Below are 14,798 nucleotides of genomic sequence, written 5' to 3' on the forward strand. Positions count from 1 at the left end.
TATATAAAAGTGATTGCAAATATTCCTGAAATGGAGCCTTAGATTTCGCGGTTGCTATCACATTTGCCCTATAAAATGCGAGGATGTAAGTCACATAGGTTAGGTTGCCATGGTTAAGCATTATGGATGTCACGTGATGTTAAAGCGAACTGAATACCGAATACGGAATAATATGAAAGAAATAATCTCAATCATGTGGTACACACAAAATAGCCTGCATTCAGATTGTTTTAAATAGACAGAAAAAGTATAACATTTCTTCATAACAAGAGACTCTCGAAGAACCTGAATCGCTCACAGGTACTTGGGGTCGGGAATTTTTTTAGAAGAAAAAAATATGTAATCATGTATTACACTTAAACTATCCATATGAAGTTTTCTTATATATATGGGGGTCGATTGTTATATAGGACGTAGAAGGTTTGTCATCCACCACAGGTACAGGTCCCGAGACCGTGTGTTATAACAGCAAATATTACACTTTGGGGGCGTAACTGCCTATACGCAAATACGCAGTTGCGTACTTTCGGAAAAAGTAAGAAAAATAAAAACACACATTTTAAAGATGATATAAAGGTTATTTATCACATATGCATACCATGAACGTAGTATAGGCTCTGAAAAACTGGCTCCAAAATCGTTATAATTCAGGAGTTTCCCTCAGGGCTTTGCCTTGCCGGACTCACTGGGGGCCTTGAGCAAATCCCCACCAAAGACCCCTCGCCGTAATTTTGCGTACAACTAAAACAGGCCTAGCTACGCCCCTGCACTTCTACTATCCATATGAAGTTTTCAGAAAGATGGGGGTCGACTGGTATATAGGTCCTATATACCAGTCGACCCCTATATATCAGAAAACTGCGTATGAATAGTACAAGTGCAATATTTGCTGTTATAACACACAATCTCGTATGTTTTCTTCCTCAAAAAAAGAAAAAAGAAAAAGAAAATCCCAACCCCAAGTACCAGTGTCTCGTACAAGCGAGAAACACCAGTAGAACACATGTGTATGGTACTTAAGAGGTACATTTTTATCTCGTATGAAGCTAGAACTATGACGCTATGGCGGTAAACACGGCGAGGATCTGCAGCATTATGTGGCGTATAACTACATGTTTATGCAAATCATAGGCGAATATTTAGTACTGAAATGACGTGTGCAAGAAGTCGCTAAAGATATTGGCGAAATTAAAAGGGAAAATATTTCATGACCCAAGTGCCTGTGATGAAGCATCCAGGAATTTATAAAAGATCCAGATTTTTTTTAAAAAAGAGGCTATGTGGTAGTTACGATACGTAACTAGCTAAGTGGCTACACTATATGTCCATATTTTGCACAAATTAACAAAAGATTTCAACAAAAGGAGGTATTTGGAATTAAAACGACAAAATGTAGGATAGAGGACCAACATACACAATGTAGACAAGACATTCAAATACTATTACATGTAAAAGCTGAAAATAAGCCTTATGAAAATCAAAAAATCGCACAAAAACTAAAGCAGTTGGAATTCGCCCTCACACAAAAACCTGAGCATCATTTCACAAAGAACTCAAAAGACTTGCGAACAGGTAAACGATGGATTTTCTGAAACGATGGAAGGTTATAAGCATGTTCTGTTCTGCCAGCGACATTTGTTGGATCGCAAAAAAAAAAAAAAAAAAAAAAAAACCAAAAGCAAAAAAAAATATGTATATATATATTATTTTATATTTGTTTTTGTTTTGTTTTTGTTTTTGTTTTTGTTTTATATCGACAATATTTTTTCTCTAAACGTTTGAAATAGAGCGGTTGAACATCTCTATTAGTGAAAAACAAGATTAGAGAAATAGACAATAGTTTGAAAATCGTATCCTTTACCAGTAAATCTATTAAGGCCAGTCGATAAACCCATCAGATGTTGTTAGAACTGAGAATGTGCTTTATACTGGGTGGGCTATATCATTTTTAATTAAGAACCTGCAAGTACTATTATATTTTTGTATTCAAGTTTTGTAACGGTGAAAAAACTTAGTAAATGTTTTTAGAAGTTTGTGATATCGATACTCCTGGTACAAAAGCTTTTAAATCTGACACTTAATTACAAATACGAGCGAAACCGGGACCAATTGTAAAATATAAATACCATAAAGGGGGGCTTCAGGAATTTAAAATAAGCTTCGAAGTCAAAGGTGTGTCCGAATTTGGGGGAAAGGCATTCCAGCCTTTGTCGATCGGTTTCTATATTCGTATGAGCCTTGGTATTTACTAGGGTGACTACTAAAAGGCAGAATCTTAATTTCCGTAATATACACAATGTATAATTATCCTACTTCCTTATACCTAAAAGAACTTGAATAATAAAAGACGACCGCTACACATTCTTTTGCTTCATACCTAGAGCTTTAACTTAAGGTTATAAGACGAGACCAACAATTTACCTCCGTTTTCACCTGCGAGGAGACAACAACTCATCCAAAGGTACCAGACTTCACAATCGATCAAAACGGTGTACTTAAACTTCTAACTGGCTTAAATCCACACAAAGCCACGGGACCAGATGGCATATCAAGACAATTCTTGAAAACACTAGCCAACGAGATAATACCATCAATTACTCTCATTTATGAAGCATCAATAACTCGGTGACAGATACCATCAGATTGGAAAAATGCTTTGTCACACCACTGCTAAAAAAAGGCGATCAGAGTAAACCATCTAATCACAGGCTTTAACACCTATCTGCTGTAAATTACTAGAGCACATAATATTTAGCATCGTTATGAAACATCTTGATGCCAATAAGATCTTAATAGATACGCAACATGGATTCAGGAAATCTCATTCATGTGAATCACAGCTCTTACAAACAGTCGACGACGACCTTGCTTCAAGCCTGAACAAAAACCAACAGGTGGATGGGATACTTTTGGACTTTAGTAAAGCTTTTGATAAGGTCCCTCACCAACGATTATTGACAAAGATCCAGAACTACGGCATTAGAGATAACCTCAATGACTGGATAAAAGATTTCCTAGGTGGACGAAAACAAGAAGTTGTACTCGAGTGCAAACATTCAGCATCATCAGATGCCACATCAGGTGTCCCTCAAGGAACTGTCCTTGGACCTCTATTGTTCCTTCTCTTTTTAAATGACATGCCAGAGCACATATCATCAACAGCGAGACTTTTTGCAGACGACTGCCTCTTATACCGGAACGTGAAAAACATGGAGGATGCAAAACAACTGCAACACGAGCTTGACACTCTGCAAAGATGGGAACGCACCTGGCTGATGGAATTTAATCCTGATAAATGAGAGGTCATAAAGATCACCAACAAGAGGTCATATGTACATTTCGACTACAACATCCAGGCAAGATTCTTACTCATGTACCACATGCCAAATACCTGGGATTTACATTCAGCACCAACCTGACTTGGAAGAAACACAGACAACATAACAAAGAAGGCAAATTCCACTTGTTGTTTCCTGTGACGAAACACCAGCAGTTGTAGCAAGCAAGTCAAAGCCCAGTGTTATACTACATTAGTGAGACCAAATGTAGAATACGCTGCCACAGTATGGGACCCTCACACAAAACAGAACATCAACAAACTGGAACAAGAGCAGAAAAGAGCAGCATGTTTTGTGAGTGGGGACTACTCAACCTACAGTGGTGTCCGTAAGATGATGTCAGACCTCAAATGGCCGTCATTACAACATAGACGACAAAACATGAAAGCAATAATGATGTACAGGATTGTCTACCATCAGATTGCAATTCCATCGCAACAATACCTCACACCAGTAATTACCTCCACAACCAGAGACCACTCAGTGAGGTTCATCATACCTCACTCAATAATCAAGGCGTATCAGTATGCCTTCTTCCCCACAGCCATTGGGATATGGAATGCCTTGCCAGACACACTAGTTGTTGTACCCACACTAGAGGCATTCCAAGTGGGAATCCTGACTGCAGAGTAGACGAACTTGGATTTTAACTGTATATACAGATTCTTTTAAATCCTTTGTTACTGTATGTAAATAGTGTACATAGCCAAGTTGGACAATACTCAAGACATCTGAGGGATGAACTTTATAGGAAGAAGAAAGAAGAGAATTAATGTCAAAACTAATGATTTTGATTCAGCATTTTAATTTTTCATCACCACAGAAGTTAAACGGTCGTCATCACAATATGATTAGCCGGTATAAATTTTCTATCTCACAAATGAAAGATTAATCAAGGGAACCAAGATTCTAACAAGATATCTCCTTACATTTAATGTCTGACCGGATTGAAAACCAACTGAACTTGACACAAGATTTTATTCACTTGCCACATGAGTGGTGTCACTCCTGTTTTTTGTTACTTTAAATTGCAAGTGTTTTGATTTGTTGTGTGTTGTCTGTTTTTTTTTCCATTTCTTTTTAATTGTATTGTATTCTTTTATCAACACTGTGTGTGTTGATCATCTCAAGTTTTTGGCATTAACTTTGATTTTGGAGTATACCCCAAAAAATTCTGTCTGATCCCTATGTTCTATTTTTAGTAACAGTGGCCATGTTTTTCGAAATATCAAAAGATTTAAGAACCTTTCACTTGTCCTCCTCTTTAAATGTATTTAGCCAATTGTCATTGTATTCAACATACTTATTGGGTATGTAAGTCTCGTCATGTGACTCTTGTATTGTAAGTATGAGTCCTAGTCTACCATTTAAATGTATGGAGCTTCATCATTAACAGAGCTTCGAGTTCAGTACATTAAAAGCACAATATTTTTTGGTGTAAAAACACTGATAAAAATGACAAATGTCTAGTTCTAAAGGATAAAAATGTTAAGAAAAGCATGAAATAAAATGGTTTTGCATTGTGATGGAGTGCTTGGATCTCCTGGAAGTAAACAATAAAATGCAGATTGGTCTTTGGACTTCAATACATTCTACATCGGAAATTCCTGATGGGAAACTGAAACTAGAAGGAGACTTACAAAACCTATTGCTATTTCTTATTACTTCAAAATTAGGACATAAAATTCCTAGGACACTTTCCATTTGCATTTTAAACATATATAACAAACAAATCACACTTCGTATTTATTAATTTAATATCTTCACTTAGCATTTGCTACAGACTCTATATCCCCTAAAACTGAGACAATGACACAAACATATAAAGCAACATTTGTTTTTACATTTGGTTCAAATTATCACTTTTAAAAGTGATTTACAAAAAAATTATTTTGGTTTTCATTCTTAAAAGTAAGTAACAAATAAGATACCAAAATGTCTGGAGAATGTATTTATATGGCTATTCTTCTTTGCTGTGTGCATAAATTCAGAATGCTGGAATAAAATAAATTGACTGCTAAATTCATTTAAACAAATTAAATATCAATGAACGCTCAAATATACTTTTTTAACAGCAATATAGAGTGATTTTATGTTCAGTCAAAAGAGTGAACAGCAACTTCCCATTAACAAATTTTAATTCACAGAGGTCACAGTGAATTGCCACTTTCAATTATATGGTTATGATAAACAGACAATAAAATGAAAATATTACAAGGACTAATTGTCTCCAGTTTGGGTAAGAGTTCCTCATGACTATCATTTGAGCTTACCAGAAGCATTTTTCAAGTAACACTGCTTCTAAAATTACCATAAAATATATATAGAAGCAAAAAAACCTAACAACATCATGCTATATCACAATCTAATTATACAATAAACAATGGAAGAATCTATAACAAGAGAGGTAAATCTTAACTGTATAGTTTTTACTTCAGAAAAAGTATGGTGCTCAGTAATTACATGGTAGTATGTTTCAATAGAGAAAAGCTGAAAATGATTAAGAAATAAAACCCCAAAAATGTTTGAATCTTTGTCTTTTTTGGGGGGGTGGGGTAGTGAAAATTCCGCAAAAGAAGGTAACATTTAGAGTTCAAAACTAATTTCTGATATTTCACATATTCCTAGAATTTTGATATCAGATATAATTTAAATTTAATCCACCAAAATTTTACACTGCCACAAACGTCAAAATGAAAGGTAAATTACACTAGTTTTTATAAACCACAACAATATTAACAATGAAGAGTTACCTCCCATATTCTAGGTCAACCCAAATCTACTTTGTATTAATATGACATTCAGTATAAAGATAAATTAAAATATGATGCACAATCACTAAAAAGATTTTACTTAAAAATTTGCAACATGTCTATAAAACATGGACTCATCAAAATATATCGAGATACCTAAATATGGACCTTATGGTACGATAGTCTGGGCTTGTTCTGATTCTACCAAAGTTGAACTAGTTAGTGAAGAGCTTAGGCAAAACAGAAAGAAGCAACCAACAACTGACCTGGTTCCATGTTTCATACCAAAGCTCTTTACATACCAGTCAAACTATCGGTAGCTATAAATGAAACCTGAACAAACCATAAAATACCAAGTTACATTTGTATATGTTAATTACAATGGTTAAAATACACACATGCCAACCTTTCAAAATGTGTAATGCTACTTTATGACAATCAAATTTTTTACTGTATTCTATGAAAAGTTGCATAAAATCCTGAATTCTTTAACTTTAACATAGTGTATATAAAGGGAGATGCACAATCTGCAGAACATAATTTGCATTTATGGAGGTAAACACCTGTGATAATTTCAGAAGAAAAGATGCAAAGGAAGAGTTTTTTCTCAATTGTTCCTGTAAAACAATATTTCCAACAGCTTTCATCTTAAGTAATTTATATACCAAACTGGTGTTAGTTTCAAAAGATTCAAGAATTTCAAACATAACTGTAAGAGTGTGAACAGACTAAACAACATCAGACAGAGATCAAATATCATTCTGACATATCCAGCTTTCATTAGTTTATTTTCATTACAAAATGAAAAAAAAAGATGTTCAGTTTTCACACACAATTAACACCAACAATTCCTACTAATATTTCTTTTGATCAGTCATACCAAAAGTACATTTGGTTTAAAACACCTTTTAAACTAAGATAGCTAAGACATGGTGATTTTAGAGATATCCTCATATTCTAGCTTACAGGAAAATACATTATCGCAAACTGATTAGATAGTGGGTAGGTGTGAAAATGTGATTCAACACAAAATAGAATTAGGACGACTTGCCCAAATTTTAAATGTACTGGTACTTAGGTTGTCAGTTATCAAATTCAAAAACTTCATTTAAATATTTCAAATTTTCTGTGTATTTGGTAGTTATTTTTGGACAATGGACAGATGCAAACAAGACTATGACATGAAAATATAAAATGAACAATCAAAACTCACTAAAATGTGGAAAAATAGGAAAATAAAACCTTGATTAAATAATATAAATAATCTGTATAAATCCCCTCACTTCCATTCTACAGACCTTCTTTATTTTCATATCAAAATATTTTTTAAAACAGGTGCACAGACACAAGATAAGGTTTGCGTCAAACTTGTCAAAAGAGCTGGGCTACAAATTTATGAACAAAAATATCAACATGAAAGAAATATTCACTTTTAAAAAGGCACAAATATATGCACAAGATATCAATAAAATAACATACAAGATCAAGCTAGTTTAAATTTCATTTTAATATTAACTAAATAAGACGAACAGTGTCTGTCACTTTTAAAATGTACAAGTAGCATTAAAAACAAAAACAAACAAACAAAATAGAAAAACCCCTAAAACACTGCAAACCTGAACAAACTGAAACTTGGTATTGTAAATAAAACACAGCAAACAGATAAAAGATCGAAATCTATTTTACACTCCCCATATGGTAATAATTTAAATGAATAATCTGGGTCAAACCTAAAAATAGTTATTTCCTATTGTTGTTTTGCAAGATTTAATTCTCTCATGTAAAGTTATTCTCATCTGCCCTAGTAAAAGTTAACATCAGAACCTCCTAGTAAAATTTCTTTGAAATTCAAGGCTCCAAAGGTCCAAAGAAAAAATGTTGAAAATGATGAAATCACTGTTCAAATTTCTATTTAAAAATTCTCTAAACCATTTTCCTCACACATCTTACAGCACATGTAAAAAATAGTTGAAATTCATACTTCTTTCTTAAAAAATAAGGGTTAATTATTTGGTGCCATCACTGTCATTTTAAAAAAAAATATGTGAAAAGTATTTTGTCCTACATGTTCAATACAAGAAATCTCCTATAATGCATGTCAATTCTTATGTGACAAGTTACGTAGTTACCAAAATATCAATTTCTTTACAAAATCCTTATAATCAAAAATGGAAAACCCTTAGCAGCAGAGCCAACTAAAATATTTTACCTGAGGTATTACTGATGAGGAAATTATTTCACCTCAAAATTTGTTGATAAAATTGAAAAAAAAAAGGTATTTAAAATTATCTACAGAAACAAGAATACTTTTTTTTTGATATATTTACAGACAAGGGGTAAGCAAATGTCTTCCATGAAAGTATCCATTTTTTTTTAAACCTCTTGTACATAATTTATGAAAAAAAAACCACACAATATGAAAATTCTATCAAACCTACCAATGAATGAAGAAAAATAGAAGTGAACCAAGAAAAAAGTTTCAAAACAAACTCTTAGAGCAGCATAAAACAAAAATAATTATTGTAATGATATCTTTAAACAACGGTTAATGGTAAAAGTATTAAATTGTCAATATTTTTATGTTACAAAGGTGATTGACATAGATGCAAACAAGTGTTATAAAAATGGGGCAAAGACAGAAATTGGGAAGGTTGCCGAAAAATACACAAAGATGGTAAACAGAGACAGATCTTAAATCCTATCCCACAATATGGGACCCCATGCAGAAGTTGCGTACCAAATGTCTAGTGGCAGTGAGTTATAGTTGCTTTATTTTCCCCACTCACCAGATATTCACCATTCTATGAGTTGTTTTGCACAAGTGCAACTGATTCAAAAATTTAAACCATATTTTGATTAGAATGTTACAGTTATAAAAAACTCATGCATGCAGTAACAATTTCTGAATTTATATAAATTGTATCAAAGTACTTATATAAATGTATGTATCTAATTTTCCATTAATGTCTTAAATCAGCTTAGATAATATTGTTTAAGGTGCATCCTTAGTGAGGTTTTAAAATATGATCTTATATATAATAAAGTAGAAGACACATAAATAGTGTCATACTATACATAGAACTATTCAGAATATAATAATAAAATAAAACAAATTTATCTGAGTATTTCAAACAGTATACAAAATTTACGCATAAAAATCTATAAATAGGACATAAATATACAAAGAAAGAAAAGTATTTGGTTTTAACAAGATTTTTAAAAAGTGTTTTTTTTTGTAGTAAAAATGCATAAAATAAGCAGTGATAAGTGGAAGACTTGGTCTTTCCTATATGGCAACAAAAAGAAAATAAAACAAAAAAACAGAAGTTGGAAGTACTTCATCACATAAAATGTGTAACTACTCGATGATTCATAAAGTTGGTTTTATGTAAAGGCTCATACATAAAAAAAGTGTTGAAGAGATAGTAAAATATTCCTAGGGTTAAAAAGTTGAGCGTTCCATTCTTTAACAACATAGACAAATGTTACACCATGTTTGAAGTTAAAAAAAATCAAGACCTTTACTACTCGAACAAATCCTCAAAAATCAACTTTTTTCACAAAAATACAAGTCAGACAAAATATGCCATGTACTTGGATAATTTCATATTTTAATATATAATACCAACAATTGAACTTTCATTTCTGGTCTACTGTATTTTCCAATATAAAATAATATATGCAATTTTATTTTCTTCATTTTATTCCACTATAACTCCCTATGATAGTAATGTAATGTGTAAAATATACAATTACTGTCAAAATGCAGTGCAGTAAAGTTACATAGAAAAAACCAAGTAAATGGTAAGTTTACATTTCATGTTTAAGTACTGTGAAAGTACACTAATTCGTGGATACCAATTTTTGTGGATCAAGGAGGAAACCCAAGTTCATGGATTCTTGAATTCATGGTGTTGAGGTTTTCAGTTTACACATCAATGGAAATCTCCTTTTCGTTGGGAACCAAATTTTGCGTTTTGACCTACCCACAAAAACCACGAAAAATTGATACCCTACAAACAATAGTACTTTCACAGTATACAGCAGAACTTGAAAAATGATAAATCAAATGTTGTGCTATTATACAGTTTCATTCTTTGAAGCTGATCTTGAAAATAAATGTAATGATTCAATATTGAACAATCATTCGAGAAATAAAGTAAAAATATATGTATGTAAAATGCCTTCTCTAAAAACATAAAATGAGAAAAAAATGTATTCATTTTTTCATATGATAAAACTGCATAAAAAACTGAATAAAAGTCAGAAATAATGAATTTAAAAAAATGACAATTCATTGAACTAATCCCAAGACTTTCCATCTTTCTTTTTTACAAGCAGTGCCACCTTCATCTCTCCTTTGCCTTTAACCTGTATAGAACCACGTTCTTCAAATTCAAAATAATCTCCTAATATTTCAATTGTCCTGGATGGAACTTGAATTCGGCCCATGACACCTGTTGAGTACATTCTACTTGAAATATTAACAGTGTCACCCCAAATATCATATAAAAGCTTTGTAGTTCCTATGACACCCGAGGTCACTTCACCGAAGTTATAACCTATGTTTAGAATGAAATCAAAATTGAAGATGCTATCGTTGAATCGCTGTACAACATTCTGCATCTCGATACAAAATTCCATTAAAGCTAATAAATGTGCATATGGATGTTTATTTTTAGCTCTACTGGCATCATTTAGTCCTGATGCTGCCATAAAGGTGCTTGTTATGGTCTTTATTTTTTCAACATCTTTAAATCTAATATCATCTAAAAGATCTTCGTAGTCACTGACAAGTTCGTTAAGAACCCTAAGATACTCTCGTCCACCCTGGTACGATTCATCATAGAACTCGTTAAAATTGACAATCGTAGCAAAAATAACTCCTACATCCTTGTGATTTTTAGAGAATTTGGAGGTTGTTTTCAACTGCTCTGAGACGTGCTGTGGAATAATATTGTGGAGCAACCAATCAGCTTGCTCCTTGTTTTCTTTCATTTGTTGTTTTGCTTTTCCAGCTCCAGCATCTCCATGGAAACTGACACGGTAGCTGATTTCAAATTCTCTATTGAGAAACCAGATGAGTATAAACAGTAACAAAACATCAAGGATCAGTTCGTAAATAAGTTCATCATGACCAGAAAATAAGTGCTCAACTTTGTGTGTGTTGTTTCCATAGGTTGGCATCATAGTTGAAGAAATGTCTGTTACATTCATAACAACATCAATTATAACATCACCTGACATATCGCACAACTCAATACCTAACAGAATGAGTACACAAATCCCCGCCAGTGCGGCCAGAACTGATTTCATCCATGAACTTAACATGGTAAAGTTACAATAATGAAGCATAGCCATTACAACACAGTAACAAAAAAAATTATCCTCCAGCATTGAACTGAGTACTAGCCTACATGACATGTTAGCATATACTGCTACAACAGGTATACTGGCTAATACAGCTCCTATAAAATGCCTAAAATACCATCCAGATAGAAAATGCATACAGCTTGGACAGTCATCTACCTTTTTCTCATGACAGTTAATATCAGTAAAGGCATGTACTAATGCCAACACTTCAATGATTAAGGAGACCACGAAAACTATGATCCATGGGATACCTCTGTCAAAAATTAGAAAACAACATATTGCTATCAAGGTAAAAATGGTCAAAGAAACAATAGTTTCTAACAAACCATGATACCTAGGTGACGAAATAGTGTTCTGTGTCTGCATCTCCTCGTGGTAACGATTCCTATAGTCGTGTTCGAGATCGGGTTTTATGAAATTGAGTGTTACCCTACTGATTGGTGGATGGTAGAAAAGATCTTTATTTTTTACGTCTTCCTGCAGACACTTGATGGTTTGCCGATCAGTCTGCCTGTGGAAATCACGTAGATGCTTCCATGGGTCATTCATTGGTATCTTAGTAGGATCCTTGAAATCTTCTGGAATAAAAAAAAAAATAATTGTGTGTCTTCTAAAAGTATCTAATTATATAAGTGACACAGTGTAAGGACAATACTTAAAGGATAATAACTTGATCACAAGAGGATAACCAAAACATGGCACCTATGGCACTTATACTTTCTTAATCAGTGTCTTGAAGGGAGTTATTTTCATAAAATTTGCTTATCAATAAACATTCACTTTACCTAATCAAAGGAAGGTTGAAATTTCATTTTGAGGAGGTACATCCTTTTTTTTTCACAAATATTTACTTTAATACATGAAAAGGATTTTCCATGTTTACAAAATGTATCTTTTACCTTGGCTACCACCTGACATCAAGTTTTAAATATGTACATGTACATAAATTCAAATTATATAGAAATGACATACAAATGATTTTCTGTCAAAATGTCCAAATAATTTTGGAGCAATTGTTAAATTAAGGACTTTCATGATTTTCATCACTTTCATGCCCAAACAAATGACTAATCATCATGAAAATATTTTTTCTTTGATCAGTTATGTATATACTATGCTAGCTCTCAGTTTTGAATGGGTATGACAGAGTTTTTTTTTTTTTGCTAAATGAAGAGTACATATGAGCAACTAGCATATATGCTTTCCATTATGCATAGCCTCATAACATCCAAATTGGAGATCAGAAATTCAATCAAAAGTTTTTTTTTACAATTTTTTTTTTATTTAAAGCAGCTTTTGATGAATGATTATTTCCTTGAAATTTTTTCAAAATTATGTTGACAAATTACTTTAATTGTAGGAAAAGCCAGATTAGGATTATCTCCCTTGACAATAGTTAAAACTACTTAAATGATTGATAATTTGTCCAAGGATACAGGAAACGTAAGATGTATGTTCACAACAAAAAAGCAGACAAAGAATAACATAAGTTCAATATAACAATAGGTCTACCTGACATTCTACTATATGTAACATACTGCTCATCCACCTAAACTGAACTCAGAAAAAAGTCAGATGTATTTATTTGTTTTCAAAATCAAAACTAGTTCAGAGAGATCATTTCCATTCTCAAACAAGCATAGCAATATTATGGTCACTGGGGCATCAAAGTCATTAGACACATAACAATATTTTTTGGAATAAAAAAGAATAGTTCACTCGGAAAAGCCATTATTCTGTGAATCAAAAGAACCAAACTAGAACTAGAAATACTATGAGCAAGCTCATAAAGAGAATACCCTTGCTTCAACTGAACTACAGAAGAACATAATTAGTTCATGAATTTAAATAAATAACCCTTGTGTTCAATTATCTTCCATTGGAGTAATACTCCTTCATGAACAACATATGATACCCAACCTTCCTATAAAATTTCGCTTACGAAACACTTAAGTTGGATTATCTCCCTTTGGAATACTCTGACAATAACTATATTCCTTCATGAACATCCATTTGATGCCCAAAATTCCTATAAAGTTTCATTAAAATATCTCTTGAGCAATTTAGAAGGAGTTGCACTTACAAGAAATGTGGATGGACTGGCAGGTGGATTCCTATATACACCTAAATTTGGATTGTGTGGGGTATAAATATAACATGTAGCAGATAGCTTATTTTAGTAATTTTTCTTAAAAAAAAAATTCAAAATTTCGAACCTACCTTATAAGACATTTATCCCACAAAATTGATGGTTTGTATGACAATTAAGAATTTAATAAATAGTTTGGGGACACCAAGCCCTACAACTTTCTGAAGATAAAGCCAGCAGCTGCAGAGGACACATGTTATGAAAGCCAAGCATATTTACCATCCCTGCCTATCCCATCTAAAGACTGCTCACTAGCTGCATAATAACCACTGCTATGTCTTCTATGGAGTAATTCTGTTGGTGAAACACCATTAGCATCTGTACCCTGAAGATAAAAGAAAAAGATAACATGTTCATTGCGTATTACATGGATCCTGCATAATCAGACAGCAGAGTAATCAACAATTCTCAGTAATCTGACACTTTTTAGGGTCCAAATTTTAATACTGCGAACTCTCTATTCTGTTCCAACAACCAGTCTGGCAAAACTTCAAGGTCAAAATTTTCTACTGAATACCCAAAAGTGACGGCCACAACTGACAATTTTAAACTTATCATTAAGATTAACGAATCTAAAATTTTAAATTGCAAGCCTATGGAGAGACTGATTTGACTTAAATATAGACTATTCCTTTGGGAATACAAGAACCATAAAATGTCTACTAAAACTTCAGGTCATTTTATGTTCCATGTCTACTTTATGCCTATTCCTACCTTAGAATCAAAATGGTTTGACAGTCGTGAACCTTCTTTTTCCTTGTGTCCCTGTAATTAACAAGATAATGATATTAAAGCTGATAACATTAATGCTATGGTTTCAATACAGTAAATACAGTAGACACATAATTTCATAAAATAACGTAACTATATTGAGCTAACTAATACCATACATATACAGTAAATAAGGAAATTCTTCTGTTTTTTCTAATTTCTATTGTTTAACAATTATCTTTGGCCAGAGAAAAAAAAATTGTCTGTTTAAGGTTGCCCTATCTACAATAGCACATCCATTGCTATTTATTTTATTAAATGCTGCTATACTATCATTTTTTAGTTGAGCACTATCAAGGTCAAGAAATCCTTCCATAAGAGTCTTTGTACAATAATTTAAAAAAAAATACAAGCAACCTGTAGCCATGTCTCTCCTCCCCCCATCGCCCACTGCAAAAAACAGTTGAAGTCAAA

The 14,798-nt window shown here is 32.7% G+C and overlaps 1 protein-coding gene across 3 annotated transcripts in view; it reads right to left on the reverse strand.

Moving 5' to 3' along the window:
• Positions 1 to 8,130: 8,130 nt before the first annotated feature.
• LOC148605503 (adenylate cyclase type 9-like) overlaps positions 8,131 to 14,798 on the reverse strand; it is a 34,744-nt gene continuing 28,076 nt past the window's right edge. For all 3 annotated transcript variants that reach the window (XM_088548145.1, XM_088548146.1, XM_088548144.1), the window contains exons 5-7: positions 14,328 to 14,378; positions 13,833 to 13,938; positions 8,131 to 12,042 (exon numbers count right to left, since the gene is read on the reverse strand). In XM_088548145.1, coding sequence (XP_088404271.1) covers positions 10,394 to 12,042; positions 13,833 to 13,938; positions 14,328 to 14,378 — 1,806 coding nt within the window. In that variant the 3' untranslated portion in view covers positions 8,131 to 10,393. The remainder of the gene's footprint in view (positions 12,043 to 13,832; positions 13,939 to 14,327; positions 14,379 to 14,798) is intronic.

The sequence above is a fragment of the Perna viridis genome, chromosome 10 (assembly GCF_037379345.1).
Source record: "Perna viridis isolate PV_CMFRI_1.1 ecotype Kerala chromosome 10, ASM3737934v1, whole genome shotgun sequence".
Lineage (NCBI taxonomy): Eukaryota > Metazoa > Mollusca > Bivalvia > Mytilida > Mytilidae > Perna > Perna viridis.